Raw genomic sequence first — 19,704 nt, forward strand, 5'->3', positions numbered from 1 at the left:
AACAGAAACAGCATTGAATCCTAGAGACAAATTCCGCGTATCTACTTACTACGCCATAATTGATACAATTGAAGCTCATATAAAGAGTAGAGCTGAAGTGTACAAAGAAGTATCAAGCAGACTTTCTTTTCTAAACAATATGGACTTCTCTGATGAACAATATTCACAAGGTTCCCAAAAGCTAGTTGACTCATACCCTGTTGACTTAAACATGAATCTCTGTGGAGAAGTACGGCAGTTCCACTGTTATATGCGCGCAAAGTTTAATGAAACAGGAAAAATGAAATTCAGTCATACTGATCATCATGACACAATATTGAAAGACGGAATAAAATGTGTATTTCCAAATGTAGAGATCGCACTACGTATTTTTCTAACACTAATGATTACTAACTGCTCCGCAGAATGCTCTTTTTCTCAACTGAAAAGAATAAAAAACCCTGAGAGAACAACAATGTGTCAGACAGACTTGATTCACTTTCCCTATTGTGTATGGAAGTGGACATGCTTCATCGAGTCAGCTTCAGACCAGAATTTTGCAATCAGAAAATCTAGAAAGAAGCTATTTTAATTTCAGCATACATGTAAGTTTTGTGTCATTTCGAAAAATAAAAATGTATTTTATGGTATAGTATTGTTTTTATTTTGAATTACATATGGGGGGGCACCATAATCTTTTCAGTGCTTAGGGCCTGTAAAGGTTTTATTCCGGCCCTGCGGGCCTTGCATGAGGTCCATGCTTCAGGCTTTCTCTTTCTACTACTTACACATTCAGAGAATTCAGTTGCTCTCCACTTGTACAGTGTTTCCATGACACTCACTGAATATCCATGTTGTCATATCTGGCTGCCATATTCATATTATCGACAAGGAAAATATGGACTTCCTCGTGCAGTTCACATAGTCTTGTCAGCATCTTGCCTCTGGACAGCCAACAAACCTCTACATGTAACAACCACTGTGTGAAGTTTGCCCCCACCTTTCGCATAAGATGGCAAAAACCCATCTTGAATTAACTGGGCACAACTTTATAAAGTTTATAATATTTACTGCACCTGAAAGACCATTGCTACGCTACTCTGCCATCTTCTTTGCAGCCAATCCCTGTCTGTGGATTATGTGATGATTCCAGGTTGCTGATAGAGCCACTTCTTGGACCCTTGTCACAAGCCTGCTAGGCCGTCCTATCTGTGCTCCATCACTGCAAATTCCAAAACTATGTCCCCAAACAAGGCCCGTGTCTTGGACAAAAATTGTTTAAAAAACTCTTCACCAGTTGCTCGTGTTGGTAGTGCATGGCAAATGAGAAATTCCTCTTTTAATTCTATTGCTGATGCAAAATGAATATACGCCAGCGGCTTCACAGCATTTGATATACTGGAAAATCTCAGAATTATGAACACCTCGGGAATGGACGTTCGAAACGCTGAAATGTTCATAACTCTGAACAAAACTTTCTGGTTATTCTTTCAAAAGTTTATAACTGAACATGTTTGTATCTTTACTATGCAGAAGAAAAATGCTGCTTTCCCTTTATATGTTAGTAGTTTATGTTTAACACAGGACTGTGCTGTATTTGCCTTTTTTTTGGTCTCTGCTGCATCCTGGCTGTGCACTTCTGGTTCCAAATGAGATCTGTGGTTTATAACTCTGAGGTTCTACTCTATCGGTAGACTCATGTACCTGATTTGAATAATACAGGCTCTGACTAACACTTTCTAGGAACTGCTCTTTCACATCAGTGGCCATCTCCACAATACAGAATTTAACAAGGTCATTAGAAACGGGGATCACATCTAGCTGTGATACTGCTTTCTCTCCTGTCATCACCAGCACATGTATCCTTTGAAGCTGGAACTAGAAGCTTCTCAGCTATGTTGTGCAGCTTACCAGCTTTGGCAATGCACAAAGCCACACAGTAAGAAACCTCAGTAGCCTTCATGTTAACAGTGCTGTACACATCAAGAACTATTTTTGTCCTGTTAACTCATTGAGCTTCCTCTGAAAAAACTCAACGGGTTTAGATACTAAGGTAGGGTGTCTTATTTGAAGTTCCTGGGTTAGCTTGCAGGCCTCATACTGTCATTTATGAGTACTTCACTGCATACAACACATTGAGACCTCGATGCATCACTGGACCTGCTGCACGGAAAACGCAGTTTGAAATAAACTGTCATATTTTTAGCTTCTCTGTTTGTCTGGAACCTCCACTGGTGCCCTCACTGCAGGTTGTGTTGTTCGCTTTTCTCCCTTTATCACAAAATGATCCATTTCTTATGTTTCTCACTGTAAGCACACTTCTGGTAATTTTTTTTTTTTAATTTTAAGTACTTGGGAGGAAACCACACAACGGACGTCTGATGCATCACAGTTGCTAAGAGAGCCCTTCACTGGACTAGTGTAGAATCTGTACCGCCCTCTGTGTCAGACCAGGCTCCCATTGTCACCCTGTGCTGGCTTGGGCTCCGGCTGTCCCTTTTAACTCCTCCCCTGGTTGTGAACAGCCCTTCTTCACAAGCTCCACCCACCCGCAGATGACAGCTGGGACTCTTAAAAAACCCCCACACAGCTTGCTCCTCCCTTGACACATTCCCACACCTCCCATGGCTTGAGAACCACTGCTCTGAAAACATCCGAATGAAAGCAACTCTCCAGGAAAAGCACGAGCAATGTCTGTTGGAATGATTGGCCTGCCATGACAGCAGCCCCATCAGAACACTGTGGTACTAGCGGCCAGTTTGCAATCCCCGATGTTTGGTTAGAACTGCTTAATGTCATGATAGATGGTACCAGCTTCCCCTTGCTCAGGGTAATCAATGAATCCTAGAAATCATTCCTTTCTTTCCAGATTTCCTGTGTCTCTCACACAGACTGTCAGTTCTTCCTGTTTAAAAGTGCCTGCTTCATCAACAAGAACAGTACAAAACCCATTCTCCTGAACTTTCTGAATGATTGTGCTTTTCACAATATCAGCAGCAATTTGTAAAAGCTCATTTTGAGATGAGTGCCTTGTGAGATTAAAAGAAACACTAGTTTGATTTTTTTTGGCAAGGGCTTCATTATATTGTGAACAAAATTACATTATTCCAAAAAGTTTCCCCAGTTTGATGATTCTTCTCTCTCTTATCTTGCCCTGCCTCCTCCTGTGGTATGGCCCAACCTCCCAAGGCCAGCTCTGCTGGCATAGTCCAAATAGCAAATAAAGGGGATCGATCAACTCCAACATTCATATGAGAGATGAATGCTTCCCTCTCAGGCTGTCTCTGCAGCAGGCCCTCCCTTCCCTCATGGAGGGAACTTTGGGCAGTTGTTCAGGGGGAGATTTTGCCTTTCCTCAGCTCGTCTCCCCTGGAGATGCTGGTAGCAGGTCTGCTCTCCTCCCTGGTCTGCCCCAAAATGAGCTGCTTCCCTGTGTTTTTGACTTTCTCAAGTGATTCTCTTCAGTCTTGATTTGTCTGCCCCTTTTTCCTGGTAATTTACTTGCTGAATATTTGACTTATTGAACTCAATTTTAACGTAGCTACAAGTTCAGTGGCTTTGGGAAGTAATACTGCTGCTCTGTACAGGTCTCTCTTTGGATTGTAGCAGTTGTGAAAAAGCATTTCCCATTTCCAGAATCTTTCTTTGGAGCCCAATGAGAAAAACAAAATTAAAAATTTCCATTAATTTCTTTAATGCTGAAGGCTCGTAAATTTCAATGGCATTTTTGCTCAGGAGAATTATTTCTGTTGGTTCCTTCCTTGTTTCTAAGTCCTGAATCTGAGACGAAGGGGTGATTCATACTGGTTGTTGATCAATTGTGTAGTCAATTCCTTGACCAAGCTTTCATTTGTTATGAAATATGTTCACGAGGCCAAATGATCAATGTTAGGTTTACTGCTCTAACCCCATAATAAAGTAATACAGGAAAAGATGTTATGCGATATCAGTCTGTGGGAAGCCAACTCGTCCAGTGATCTTACGTTCTACTTACGCACAAAGCGTGCTCTCAAAAGTTACCCGTTTCAGCTTTTATCGCTTATATGACAATTTCACAAGTCACACGTCTCTTTACAAGTCATTGAAATCCAACCCGATTAGTTTGTCCCATTTCCATAATGTAAGCAGGGGAATCATCCCTCTCTTGTGGGGAACTTTCCTGGCTGCATCATTACCCCAGGAGAATTTGCTAGTGAAAGGATCTGAGTCCTCACTCCAACTCCAGCTCCCTTTACGTGGAGGCCTGCCTGACCTCGAAGACTCCCCTTCCATTCTCCCGTCCCAATAACCCTGGCAAGGCACAGCCCAGGATTCCTGGTGGGGTGACTAGGGCCAGTCTTAGGGAAAAAGGTGTCTTGAGCGAACTTGTATTTTGGTGCCCTTTGAGTTACATATGTAATAGTATTACCAAAAATTTCAGAGATAAAGCTGCAATCTCAAAAGTTTTTTTTTAAATAATTTACTAAAAAAAAAAATAAAAAAGGAGAAAGGACACAAAATTCAATTAAATGAAATTTAGTTGTATTCAAATAATAAACTATGTCATAAATATAACATTTGTGACAGACCCATACCAGTGGGGTACAGGAGTCTGGTAGAGGGCAAATATACTGGTCACTGGATAAGTAGTTTTCTGTTCCCTGAGTGACCAGAGAAGGGGCTGCACTAGAGTAATCAGGAACCTGCAAGAACCAGTTAAGGCAGGCAGGCTAATTAGGACACCTGGAGCCAATTAAGAAAGAAGCTGCTAGAATCAATTAAGGCAGGCTAATCAGGGCACCTGGGTTTTAAAAGGAGCTCACTTCAGTTTGTGGTGCGAGTAGCTGGAAGCAACAGGCGCAAGGAGCTGAGCGTGAGAGGGTGTGCTGCTGGAGGACTGAGGAGCATAAGCGTTATCAGACACCAGGAGGAAGGTCCTGTGGTGAGACTAAGGAAGGTGTTTGGAGGAGGCCATGGGGAAGTAGCCCAGGGAGTTGTAGCTGTCATGCAGCTGTTACAGGAGGCACTATAGACAGCTGCAGTCCAAAGGGCCCTGGGCTGGAACCCAGAGTAGAGGGTGGGCCCGGGTTCCCCCCACACCTCCCAATTGACCTGGACTGTGGGTTCTTCCAGAGGGGAAGGTCTCTGGGCTGTTCCCCAACCCACATAGTGAATCTCTGAGGCAAGAAAATCCTCCAATAAGTGCAGGACCCACCAAGATAGAGGAGGAACTTTGTCACACATTATAGCTTAGTGACAAATGAACTAACCATGAAATTAAACACTAAATTAATAAATAACAACAAAAAATAAAAAACATTGTTCTGCAAGAATCTAAGACTCAGAAGGCAACTCTGCGTGATTTTGCTGCCACCAATTCTGATAAGGCTTGTGACAGATTTACATTTTGAGACACACAATGAAGGTCTTTACAGTGCTTCAGTAAAGTTTCTTCGTCATTTTGACACTTTTTTAACGACGGAAACGTGGGGCTGGTTTAAATACTATGAACACCAAGATTTTTAGTTATTTTCTTAGCTGTTGTCAGAGCTCCTCCGTATCTGTAGTTTACAATATATTCAGGACGGGCATTTATAAAGTTTGTGGCTGCAACAACGTTGATTATTTTCTCACATTGCATGCTTTTGCTCACCACATTGACTTGAAAAAGGATATCATACCACACCACAGTGGAGTCAAGAAACTTGAATACAGTTAATTGAGATGCCAAGGTGAGTGATTCATGACAGACACCAGTATCTGTTTGCTCGGATTCAGCCAATGTGATGACGGCATCATGGACTTCAGCTGTTTGTTATCCATAGTGATCCATCACCTCCCTGCGAAGTATGCATTGCAAATATCCCTTCATCGGTTTCTCATACTTTCCTGGTAAACCCACCCAACCCAAGAAGTTCCCATTGTTCACCATGAACAGCCTGTGAGATGAGGCTTGGAAAGCCATATTATTTTTAGAAAGATCAAGTGTTGTGGTCATGAACCTCTTTATAATGTTCTCCCATGCTTTTCTCTCTTTGTTAGGCACATGTTGAAGCTCCACATGGACGCAATTATCCTGGTTTATCCTTTGCTCTGCTTTGACCAACGTTTGGAAGGAATTGAAATGACTATGCGACTTTTCATGACACACAAGATCTGAGACGTGCTCCCAATCATTTGACCTCTCAAATGCTAACGATGATTTTGGATTCAAGTAGAAGAGCTAGCAGCAGAAACAGAAAACCTTGTGTCATAAACAGATAGTTAAGGGTTAATGCCTCTTTTACCTGTAAAGGGTTAAGAAGTTCACCTAGCCTAGCTGACACCTGACCAGAGGAACCAATGTGAGGGCAAGATGGTTCAAAAGGAAGGAGGGAAGTTCCCTTTGTCTGGGTCAGTTTCACTTTTGACCGGAAGGAAAAGCTTCAGAATTCAGTCTCTTATCAAGTAGTGAGTATTAGTGAAGGAAATAAATAGGTTTATGTTTATTTCTTTGTAACCCGTCTTGTGCAATTGGAGGAATAATCAAATTGGGCATTTGGGTATTTTTTGTGTAACTAAGTTTTTGCCCAGAGGAACATCCTCTGTGTTTGGAATCTGTTGTCTGTGAGAGTAGCTGGTATGCTAATCTCTCCCAGAGGGTTTTCTTTTACTTTTCTTTTCTTTAATTAAAAGCCTTTTTTATACCTGATTGATTTTTCCTTTTTTTTAGATCCAAGGGGATTGGATCTGGAAGGAACTTTGACACCTTGTCAGTGGAATCTGAGTAAAGCAGCCAGTGACACTTCAGATCTTTGCCATTTTCAAGCTTTCTGTATAAAAACTTCATAGAAAAATGGTGATTCTACTTATGCAGAGGAAAATCCATGTCCTTTACTCTTGAAAGCGTGTTGGTCACTAGCAGATCTCGAATTTTGGGCATTAGATTGGGCCACCAAGCAGGATCACAAAGATCATCACCAAGGGTCTCTTTTATCAGAGGGGTAGCCGTGTTAGTCTGGATCTGTAAAAAGCAACAGAGAGTCCTGTGGCACCTTTAAGACTAACAGATCTATTGGAGCATAAGCTTTCGTGGGTGAATACCCACTTTGTCAGACGCATGTAATGGAAATTTCCAGAGGCAGGTATGAATATGCAGGCAAGAATCAGTCTGGAGATAACGAGGTTAGTACAATCAGGGAGGGTGAGGTCCTCTGCTAGCAGTTGAGATGTGAGCACCAAGGGAGGAGAAACTGCTTCTGTAGTTGGATAGCCATTCACAGTCTTTGTTTAATCCTGATCTGATGGTGTCAAATTTGCAAATGAACTGGAGCTCAGCAGTTTCTCTTTGGAGTCTGGTCCTGATCCAAACCCCTTTTTTTGCTGTAAGATGGCTACCTTTACATCTGCTATTGTGTAGCACGGGAGGTTGAAGTATTCTCCTACAGGTGTGTGTATATTGCCATTCCTGATATCTGACTTGTGTCCATTTATCCTTTTATGTAGTGACTGTCCAGTTTGGCCAATGAACATAGCAGAGGGGCATTGCTGGGACATGATGGACATGCAGGTGAATGAACCAGTGATGTTGTAGCTGATCTGGTTAGGTCCTGTGATGCTGTTGCTGGTGTAGATATGTGGGCAGAGTTGGCATCGAGGTTTGTTGCATGGATTGGTTCCTGAGTTAGACTTGTTATGGTGCGGTGTGTGGTTGCTGGTGAGAATATGCTTAAGGTTGGTGGGTTGTCCATGGGCAAGGACTGGCCTGCCTCCCAAGGTCTGTGAAAGCGAGGGATCGTTGTCCAGGATGGGTTGTAGATCACTGATGATGCGTTGGAGAGGTTTAAGCTGAGGACTGTAGGTGATGGCCAGTGGAGTTCTGTTGGTTTCTTTCTTGGGCTTGTCTTGTAGCAGGAGGCTTCTGGGTACACGTCTAGCTCTGTTGATTTGTTTCCTTATTTCTTTGTGCAGATATCGTAGTTTTGAGAATGCTTGGTGAAGATCTTGTAGGTGTCTTTGTTTCTCTTGCAATGATTCTTGAGCGTTGAATTGTGGATCACCTCTGCATTTCTCCTCTGATGTCTCCACTGTGACCTTCTTGCTTCTACTGCGCTGGTTGCCGTTAACACATTTCAAGTATTTTTTCATTGCATCTGCACCTTTCTTCATTGTGGTCATTTCCTCAGCTTTTTGTGTCCTCTTCTACACTCCTGACATCTTCTTTTTAGGTACCGGTGACATTTTGTTTCCTTCCGAGTTTCCTGAAATACCAAGAAAAAACCCCAAAGAACCAGTAAGTTACGAGACATTTGTTACAGTATATCACATGTTTGTGTTTTAAAATCTTTAAAGCTTGAACTCTTTGAATCTCAACGTCTACTGCCATGAAAAAAACTATCTGACCTTCCTCCATAATTTCCCACAACTGTGAAAAAGAAAAATTATAAAACTATAAAAAAGCTTAAAAATAAACAGCTGATATTATCCATCAGTTAAAAAATATAAAAACTGAATTCTGAGAAGCCTGTTTATAAACCACTAGAGTAACAGGGTTGGATCATGGGGAGAGGGGGAAAGGTGAAGGAAGAGTCTATCCCCAGTAGAGTTATCTACCAGTTTAAGAGCCTGAAACCTGTAAATCAGAATCCCATATTGTCCTGAGACTAGCAGTAGGAACCCAAGCCACTTCAAGGGGACAAAGAAGGCTTGCAGAATATGGGATTAAATCAGAGATGGGAGTAAAGGAAGGAGTTTGTTTATTCTTCATGCAGTATAGAAATGTGCAATGCTTTGCCCAACAGCCTAGCCAAGGCCTTGCCCCAGGAGTTTCAGTGTTCTGTGAAATACAACTGGTGGAAACACATCAGTTACAAACAGAATGCCTATCCTCAGTCTCAGGCTCTCAGGAATTGAAAGAAAGGGAGACGGGTTTCAGGGAGGTCACAGCAGGCAGGCAGCACCTACTTAATGGTTAATCTACCATTGTTGGGAACATCCCTAGGACAGAGCACAGCGCAGGGGCAGGGAGTCAGCTTTCTACTCCCGTACCCACTGTGTCCTCCATTCCCACTCCTGATCTGATGGGGGAGGGAGGCACATCGGGAAGCTGACCCCACACCCATTGATCTCCTCTGCACCTGCCTGCGTGACTTTGGGGAGGCAGCCCCTGGGACCAAGCGAGTGAAGCTTCCGAGCCGGGGAGCAGAGAGGACCCTTATCTGCTGACAGTTGGAGGGAACAATTTGAAGGTCCCCCCAACAGCTCAAATCATTCCCCCACTCGCCAGGCAGCTTCCTCCTTACCCCATTTCCCCTATGGGAAAGCAGCTGTTCCTCCCCTACCTCTCCCTGCGGAGCTAAAGCAGCAGCCCCGCCCTGCAGCTCCCAGCTATTTGGTGCCTGTGATGTTTACCTTTCTAGGTCCCTGGCTCCAGCAAGTGCTGAGCTGAGGGGGGGAAGGGGGAGGGAGGGGCAGGACACAGCAGGCAAAGCCTGGTAGAAAACTGGGAGTGGGATATATGACCCCGTGTGCCCCCCCCATGGGTCACCTCTCTGAAGGGGAGGGACAGGAACAGGCTGCAGCATCCATGGTTAGCGTGGTGCTCAACTGTGCAGAACAAAGTGTGTCCTTCCCTACCTGCCGGGAGTGTGGGGAAAGAGCATGCCCTTTCCTAGACAAGTGTGGGGCTCTTAGGGGACGATAGTGCAGGCCCACCCCACTCCTCACAACCTAGAGAGCAGGGACGCACCAAGCCCCCAGCCAGGACACAGAGCTGCTTGCACACTCACCCCTCCTCTTCCCTCCCCACCCCACCTCAGCGACCCATCCCAGAGATCAGATTGGGAGCCACTTCCAGCCCAACCCCACTCCAGGCATGGCTTCTAACACAGGGGGCCATCTGTCCTTGGAGAGTGTGGAACCCTGAGCACCCCGCCTCCCACTGGAGGATTTTGCTGGCTGAGTGCCTGCCTGGTCGAGCTGAAGGTTGAGACCACTGTTTCCAGCACTGCAAGTCTCTTGCCTGGCTGGCTGGTTGCCGGCCTCCACAAGCCGACTTGGCTCTTGGTCGGTAGTTCAGGTCACGTGGGAGACCAAACCATGCTCCCTACAGTACCTCACACCTGGACTGCCCACATCAAAGGCCAGTGCTTGGTTTGACCCCAGTCTCATTGTGATCACTTCAGACAGGGGCCAGCGTGGCCTCAGTCTGGGTGCTGTCTTCGCCGCAGCCACTTCCCTAATCCACTGATCACTGCATGACGTTCAAACCACATACAATTCATCAAACAGCAAGGGTAAGAAAAATAAAAAAAAAAAATGGAAAAGATTAAGGGAAAAAGGAGACCCCGCTCTGTAGGCCTGGGGACACCACAAACTTCTGTCTCTGGGATGTAACAAAAGTTCACAGTCTGCTCCTCACATGTCCCAGGCCTCCCTCCCAGGACCTGCTTGCACTGTGCTGATGCATAGGGTCAGAAACTTGGTTTCTTGGCAACCACACACCCTCAGGCTCTTGGTGGAAAGACACTTCTCCCCAGCATCTGTCCTCCCATTGGTTCACATCCTGCCCGCTGAGTCCAGCCTTCAAGGGCCTCCCGTATGGTAATGTCTCCCTGCATTGGGAACTCTGCCCATGGCTCCACCTTGCTCTCCCCAGCTGCTCATCACGTTTGCCTGCCATATAACTTGTGCACAGCCGGCATCCACTATCCTAGCTCTGGCCCCACAGCTCCTCTCTGTAGCTCAGCTCTGGCTCCCCACTGGGGCAGATGGTTTGTGCTGCCCCATCTCCCGACTGATCCGCTCCAGCTGCAACTCCCCAGCTCTGCCTCGTCACTGCTGCTCCGCCTTCGGCCCAGCTCTGCTTTCTGGGCTTCTTCTCTGGCCCCTCTGGTTCTGGCTGGGGTTGCCAGATTTCCACTGCATTATAGCCCAAAGTCACTGAAAAACTCACCTAAAAGTCGCCCAATCCATTTCTTGAAACAATATTTTTTTATTCACAATTAGGTCTATACATCAAATAAGAAAAGGAAGGTTTTGTTAGATATCTAATACAGATTTGATTTAAAAAAAAAACAGCTACAAGTCCCAGCAGAAATTTTTCCACATTAGCAACAAAGCTATCAGAGGATAATAAAATTCAAATTCAAACCCCCAGTACTGGTACTTCTTTCCTAATTGAGGGTTGGCAGGAGTTTCAAACAAACTATGGCAACTGACGGTGTTAAAATAGCCCCAAAGTAGCCCAAAACATATGTAGCATAAAAACAACTGAAACATTATTATAGTATTTATTTCTAATTGCATTCTATGATGGTAGTCAATGTCCACATTTTGTGTTGAATTAGTTTGTTACTGTTAGTCTTTACATGGTTCTTCTGATGGGTTTCCTGAAGGATTGGACGTGAAAAAAAAATTTGCTCACTGGATCACTGTACATATGATAGAGAAATTCAGCATTGTAGTTTCTTTCTTTTCTGCTTGGCTATCTGAAAGTATAGCTTCTGTTCATCAAACTGATCAGGAATACTGTTCACACAGGGACTAAGGGAAAGCCACCTTGCATCGGAAATCTGCAGTATCTTCTGGTAGTCTAGGAGCTACAGAAAGGACGAGTGACATGCTGTGTGGGGTTGAGGGCTGATGCGTGACAATGAAAGAGGATGGAAGATGGTCAAAGAGAGGGAACATAGCAACAGAGAGTGCAGTGCTTGGTGATGGAGTGCTAAGATATTAGATGAGAGGAATTTCTCAGACTGTGAACTTCTAAAGTGCTGAGCTCAGCCAAACTGTGACAGCACCCTTGATTAATGAGGAGGCATCCTTTCACCCTCTTGTCACACAGTTTGAAAGTCAGTGGCCTCCAGTGATCACCTTCTGCAAGTGTATTTGCCCAATTTCTCACGAAGCTCTTGGGTTTTGACCCCATAAATGATAGGGTTGAGCATAGGAGGAATGAGGAGATAGAGGTCGGACAAGATCATGAGAACATGGGGACCAATGCCCTCACTGAACCGGCGTGTCAGGCTAATGAAGAAGACAGGAGTATAAGACATCAGCATCACACAGATGTGGGCTGTGCAGGTGCTGAAGGCTTTCTGGTGGGCTTCCTTGGAGGAGATTCTGAAGACGGCCCTAATGATGAGACCATAGGACAGAGCAATGAGCATCAGATCTGACCCCATGAGTACAAATGGTATCACCAAGCTGTATGTCCTGTTGAATGTGATATCCCCACACGATATCATTGCCACAAGCATGTGCTCACAGTGCATGTAGGGGATAAAGTGGTTGTCACAGTATGGCAGCCTGCTCAGCGTCAGGGGCATAGGCAGAATGAAGAGAACAGATCTTATCAAACCCACAAGCCCTAGCATTGCTATTCGTGCATTGGTGAGGATAGTGGCATATCTCAGAGGATTACATATGGCAACGTAGCGATCAAAGGCCATTGTCATGAGAACAGCAGACTGCACAAAAGAAACTGAGTGAAGGAAGAAAATCTGGGTGAAGCAGCCATGCACAGTAATCCCTTTCAAATTGAACCAAAATATACACAGTGCCTTTGGCACGACTGTGCTAGACTTGGTGATGTCTGTGAGCGCCAGCATGCAGATCAGCAAGTACATCGGCTTGTGCAGGGTCTCCTCTTTCCATACAACAAACAGAACCATGAAATTTCCCAACAGGCTGATAATGTAGGAGGTAGAGAAAGGGATGGAAATCCAGACATGGGCATCTTCCATGCCAGGGATGCCCATTAGGATGAAGTTTGTTTGGTAAGAATGGGTGAGGTTCAAAGCAGACATGAAGTCATCAATGCGTCGATCGGGCTTAGAAATGATCGATGTACCTGTGAAGGGAGAGAAGCTCAGTGAGAGGTGTTACACGGTTTATACAGCAATTAGTAGGGTAAATATTTTATAGTTATTACCAATCTCAAAAGGGGGGTTGAGCAGTGAGGTGACAACATTTGCAGATGACATCAGATTATTTAGGTCATAGTCAAGTACAGAGAATTTCCCAGAGGGAGATAATCAAGCCACGTGAATGTGCAGCATGTTGGCAGATGAACTTTGATGGCAATAATTGCCTCGTGTATGCTCATTGAGATCCAGGAGGAGTGGGATGGGGAATCATACAGAAAATACAGTGTCATGAGATCAGTCAGTCAATGTTTCACCCTCCTCTGGACTCCTCTGTGTAGTACTGGGCACCCTTCTCACATAGAATATTGCAGAAATAGAGGGTTTCAGGCAAGGGGAACAAGAATGATCAAGGGCCCGGGGAAACACTCATATGGAGTGAGGTTGAAAAGACTGGGATTATTACCTTACAACGGAGATAAAGAAGAGGCGACAGGAGAAAAGTCTACAAAATACTGATTGTTAGAGAGTAGATCGAGAATGTGATCTTCAGTCTCATTACACAATATTAATAGGACATTGGATTAAACTGAAACATGGCAAATTCAAAACAGATAAAAACGAATGTTTTCTTCATTCAATGCCTAATTAGGCTGAGGAACTCGTTGCCACAAGAGGTAGTTGAGGCCATCAGCTAAGCAAGAATCAGGAAGGGTTTGGACTTTCAGAGGGACAGGGAGATATCCAGTTACAACAGTTACTGCTAAATAAATATTTTTGAAAGCCTATATGCCAATGTAATTCAGGGCACAAGCCAGTCTCTAGTTTTTCGACATTTGGGTGACACCCTCCTGATGGTCAAGTCACCTCCCGCATCCATCTACTGTTGTGTTTTTTACACATTCTTCTGCAACACCTGTGGCTGTCACTGTCACAGAGAGGACACTGGACAAGATAGACCATAGGTCTGATCCACGATGCAGTTCCTATATTGGAAAGGAGCCAAGTTTTCCCCATAGAAACAGACATTATCATAGAATCGTAGACTATTAGGGTTGGAAGAGACCTCAGGAGGTCATTTAGTCCAATCCCCTGCTCAAAGCAGGATCAACCCAAACTAAATCATCCCAGCCAGTGCTTTGTCAAGCTGGGCCTTAAAAATCTCTAAGGATGGAGATTCCACCACCTCCCTAGGGAACCCATTCCAGTGCTTCACCACCTCCCAATGAAATAGTGTTTCCTAATATCCAACCTAGATCATCCAATCCATACTGTTTTAACTTGCTGGCAATTATACTGTGGGAGACCGTATCAAAAGCTTTGCTAAAGTCAAGATATATCACATCCACCGCTTTCCCCATATCCACAGAGCCAGTTATCTCATCATAGAAGGCAATCAGGTTGGTTAGGCATGACTTGCCCTTGGTGAATCCATGTTGACTGTTACCAATCACCTTCCGCTTCAAAATGGATTCCTTTAATACCTGCTCCATTATTTTGTCAGGGACTGAAGTGAAGCTGACCGGTCTGTAGTTCCCCGGGTTCTGAGCTATGACTTTGTGCTGGGCTATGGCCTGCACTTCTGTTACTTCCCTTGTTTCTTTTAGTGAGACAATTTCTTGCAGTCATCCAGCTTTGTCTGAGACATAAGTTAGTGGAGGTAACTGGCAAGTGTAAGACTTGTGTCAGCAACTCAGCCACTTATCCTCCTCATGCCTGAAAATCGATGAAGTTTGAAGATGACACAAAAATTCAGGGATTTGAAATAATGAAGAGGACGGGTCACTGATTCAGAGCAATCTGTTTTGGTTGGTAAACTGGTCTGAAGCAAACAATATGTGTTCCAAAACAGCTATATAGATATCTACATCTAGGAACAAAGAATGTAGGTGATGATAACATGATGGGGGACTCTTGTGGGAAGCATAATGATTCTGAACGAGATTAGGGGACATGAAGGGGTAATTAGTTAACATGAGCTCCCAGTGTGACCTTGCAGCCAAAAGAACCAATTTGGTCCTTGGATGATAACCAGGGAAATCTTAAGGAGAAGTAGAGAAGTTATTTTAATACTATATTTCACATCGGTGTGACTGCTGCTGGAATCCTGTGTCCAGTTCTGATGTCCACCATCAAAGACAGATGTAGATTCACTGAAGAGTGTTAAGAGAAGAGTCACAAGTATTATTAAATGATTATAATTCCCACCTTATGATAGACTCAAATATTTAAATCTATTTATTTTACCAACGATGTCTAGGCGTTAACTTCTTCACAGTCTGTAAGTACCTACACAGGGAACCAATATGTAATAATAGGCTTTCCAGCATAACATGATCCACTGGCTGGAAGTTGAATTTAAAGACATTCTGACTGGAGATAAGGCGTACATTTTTTAAATGGTGAAAGTAATTAACCATTTGAACAATTTACCAAGGGTCTTCATGCATTCTTTATCACTGAGAATGTCTAAATAAAGGTTTTATGTTTCTCTAAAAGACCTGCTCTAGAAATAATTTGGGGGAAATTCTCAGCCCTGTGTCATAAAGACTAGATGATCACAATGGTCCCTTCCGGCCTTTGAATCTACGAGCATGTCCCCAGGACTCAGCTAGAGGCATTTTGGTTCCAAGATCGTACCTGAAATTACTGAAGGCTTTTATTCTATTCATGACCCTGCTGAATTTAGCCCAGTGAGGCGAAATTCTCATAGAATCATAGACGATTAGGGTTGGAAGGGACCTCAGGACGTCATCTAGTCCAACCCCCTGCTCAAAGCAGGACCAAGTCCCAACTAAATCATCCCAGCCAGGGCTTTGTCAAGCCTGACCTTAAAAACCTCCAAGGAAGAAGACTCCACCACCTCCCTAGGTAACGCATTCCAGTGCTTCACCATCCTCCTAGTGAAATAGTGTTTCCTAATATCCAACCTAGACCTCCCCCACTACAACTTGAGACCATTGCTCCTTGTTCTGTCATCTGCCACCACTGAGAACAGCCGAGCTCCATCCTCTTTGGAACCCCCCTTCAGGTAGTTGAAGGCTGCTATCAAATCCCCCCTCATTCTTCTCTTCTGGAGACTAAACAATCCCAGTTCCCTCAGCCCCTCCTCATAAGTCATGTGCTCCAGACCCCTAATCATTATTGTTGCCCCCTGCTGAACTCTTTCCAATATTTCCACATCCTTCTTGTAGTGTGGGGCCCAAAACTGGACACACTACTCCAGATGAGGCCTCACCAATGTCGAATAAAGGGGAATGATCACGTCCCTCGATCTGCTGGCAATGCCCCTACTTATACAGCTCAAAATGCCATTAGCCGTCTTGGCAACAAGAGCACACTGTTGACTCATATCCAGCTTCTCCTCCACTGTGACCTCAAGGTCTTTTTCTGAAGAACTGCTACCTAGCCATTCGGTCCCTAGTCTGTAGCAGTGCATAGGATTCTTCCATCCTAAGTGCAGGACTCTGCACTTGTCCTAGTTGAACCTCATCAGGTTTTTTTTTCGGCTCAATCCTCTAATTTGTCTAGGTCCCTCTCTATCCGATCCCTACCCTCCAGCGTATCTACCAGTTTAGTGTCATCTGCAAACTTGCTGAGAGTGCAGTACACACCATCCTCCAGATCATTAATAAAGATATTAAACAAAACTGGCCCCAGGACCGACCCTTGGGGCACTCTGCTTCAAACGGGCTGCCAACTAGACATGGAGCCATTGATCACTACCCATTGAGCCCGACGATCTAGCCAGCTTTCTAGCCACCTTACAGTCCATTCATCCAGCCCATACTTCTTTAACTTGGCGGCAAGAATACTGTGGGAGACCGTATCAAAAGCTTTGCTAACGTCAAGGAATAACACATCCACTGCTTTCCCTTCATCCACAGAGCCAGTTATCTCATCATAGAAGGCAATTAGGTTAGTCAGGCACGACTTCCCCTTGGTGAATCCATGCTGACTGTTCCTGATCACTTTCCTCTCCTCTAAGTGTTTCATAATTGATTCCTTGAGGACCTGCTCCATGATTTTTCCAGGGACTGAGGTGAGGCTGACTGGCTTGTTGTTCCCCTGATCCTTCTTCTTCCCTTTTTTAAAGATGGGCACTACATTAGCCTTTTTCCAGTCATCCGGGACCTCCCCCGATCGCCATGAGTTTTCAAAGATGATGGCCAATGGCTCCGCAATCTCATCCGCCAACTCCTTTAGCACCCTCGGCTGCAGCGCATCTGGCCCCATGGATTTGTACCTCATCCCCCTGGTCTGATGGTCTATAGCAGAATCCGACCACAACATCACCCTTGCTGCTCACACTTCTCAACTTTATCCAGAGACTCTCAGGTTTTTCTGCTGTTTCATACCGGAGCTGTGATCAGTCATACTCCTCTCTTACATACAATGCAACTCCCCGACCTCTTCTGCCCTGCCTGTCCTTCCTGAACAATTTATATCTATCCATGACAGTACTCCAGTCATGTGAGTTATCCCACCAAGTCTCTGTTATTCCAATCGCATCTTAGTTTCCTGACTGTGCCAGGACATCCAGTTTTCCCTGCTTGTTTCCCAGGCTTCTTGCATTTGTGTATAGGCACTTAAGATAACTCATTGATCGTCCCTCTTTCTTAATATGAGACAGGAGTCCTCCCCTCTTGCGCTCTCCTGCTCTTGCTTCCTCCCAGGATCCCATTTCCCCACTTACCTCAGGGCTTTGGTCTCCTTCCCCCGGTGAACCTAGTTTAAAGCCCTCCTCACTAGGTTAGCCAGCCTGCTTGCGAAGATGCTCTTCCCTCTCTTTGTTAGGTGGAGCCCGTCTCTGCCTAGCACTCCTCCTTCTTGGAACACCATCCCATGGTCGAAGAATCCAAAGCCTTCTCTCCGACACCACCTGCGAAGCCATTCGTTGACTTCCACGATTCGATGGTCTCTACCCAGGCCTTTTCCTTGCACAGGGAGGATGGACAAGAACACCACTTAAAAAGAACAGGAGTACTTGTGGCACCTTAGAGACTAACACATTTATTAGATCATAAGCTTTTGTGGGCTACAGCCCACTTCTTCGGATGCATCCGAAGAAGTGGGCTGTAGCCTACGAAAGCTTATGCTCTAATAAATTTGTTAGTCTCTAAGGTTCCACAAGTACTCCTGTTCTTTTTGCGGATACAGACTAACACGGCTGCTACTCTGGAAACACCACTTGCGCCTCAAACTCCTTTATCCTTCTTCCCAGAGCCATGTAGTCTGCAGTGATCCGCTCAAGGTCATTCTTGACAGTATCATTGGTTCCCACGTGGAGAAGCACGAAGAGGTAGTGATCCAAGGGCTTGATGAGTCTCGGCAGTCTCTCCGTCACATCGTGAATCCTAGCTCCTGGCAAGCAGCAGACCTCTCTGTTTTCCCGGTCGGGGCAGCAGATAGATGACTGTGATGCTTTGGAAATGTGACTGTGGTGCCTTGGAAATGCTACACGAGGTGTCTAATTCACGAGGCTGAGGGATCCCATGACGCACTGCATGGATGAATGTTTAAGATGAGAAAAATAATGATTTGAGCCCATATAGTCTTCGCACTGAGGGATGAATGTATAACAACACGTGCCATGAATGACTAAGAGCTGGCTAGCAAATGGTCCCAGAACACCCTGGGTTTAATGTCTGTGTGGCAGTAGCTCACTGTTACAGTCAGCAGCCAGTGGCTCCTGCACGTGGCGTCTGTATTTATTGAGGCCCTAACCTGTCACAGGGTTGCCCCCTCTCATTGTATAATGTGCAAATGTCTCAGCTTGCAAGTTGTTCCTGTGTAGCAATCCTTGAAGCACCATGGTGTGTATGGGTGTAACAGGAGAAGCCACACTGGTGCCTGCCTTGGCTTTTGCCACTAATGAGATTTCTCACCAGTGAGACACAGTCAATGATTACCCCCTAGCCAAGGGAGCAGGTGTGATGGGAGGCACCTCATCCCCCCAGAAAGGAAGAGCTGTGGGTAGTATGGGACAGCTTGGAGATTGTGGGAGTGAGGGGTGTCTAGGGAGCATGGAGAAGACACTGACGACCAGTGTGCTGTTGGAATTTGAGCAGCCTGGGATGTGGAAATAGAGTATGGACAGGGTTCAGAGTATGATGGGAGATTGAAGCAACTGAGGAGCAAAGGTCAATGGTTCTTTCCACTAGTGAAATGCCTGAAGTTATGTAAATAACATTCAACAACAACAGCAACAGTTGGAAACAAAACTGAGTAAAGTTTTTGACACCCAAACTGAAGTTCTCAGGCTTGGCAGGGCAAAGAGACCCTGGAACCCTACCAAGCACACTCGGGGCCAGGAAATGTCGCAGTGCTGGCCTTGGTCCAACAGTCACGAAGAAAAATTTAATTTCAACAGAGCTGCCCACCTGTCTCTGTACATGCCACTCCATGCCCCCACAACACCCAGTGCTGCTCGCCTGTCTCTGTACACCACCTGCCTGTCCCACAACACCAAGCGCTGCCTGCCTGTCCCTTTAGGCTCCATTCCCAGTCTCTAGAACGCACCATCTCTGACCATGTGTCTGTGTACACTCCAATCCCACTCCCCACAACCTCCAGCACTGCCCCCTCTTCTTGTCAACACCCGGGCCTGCCCCACAACCCCCAGCATTGCCCAACATTCCAGGTACACTCCACTCGCTGTCCCCACAACCCACAGCACTTCCTGCCTGACTTGTGCACTCCCTGCTTCCCCACAACCTCCAGAGCTTCCTGCCTGTCCCTGTACATCCCCTGACTGACCCACAATGCCCAGCGGTGCCTGCCTATCCTTGTACACCCTGCTCCCTGCCCCCACAATCCCCAGTGCTGCCTGCCTCTCCGTGTACACACTGCTCCCCACCCCCACAACTCCAATGCTGCCCTCCTGTTCCTGTATACCCGC

General features: G+C 45.4%; 1 protein-coding gene across 1 annotated transcript; it reads right to left on the bottom strand.

The window, feature by feature from the left end:
- Positions 1-11,807: 11,807 nt before the first annotated feature.
- Positions 11,808-12,746, bottom strand: LOC135972249 (olfactory receptor 52N4-like). Its single transcript, XM_065549504.1, has one exon. It carries the CDS (start codon positions 12,744-12,746, stop codon positions 11,808-11,810), a length of 939 nt encoding a protein of 312 aa, XP_065405576.1.
- Positions 12,747-19,704: the final 6,958 nt, after the last annotated feature.

Source organism: Chrysemys picta, chromosome 1, assembly GCF_011386835.1.
Source record: "Chrysemys picta bellii isolate R12L10 chromosome 1, ASM1138683v2, whole genome shotgun sequence".
Taxonomy (NCBI): Eukaryota; Metazoa; Chordata; order Testudines; family Emydidae; genus Chrysemys; species Chrysemys picta.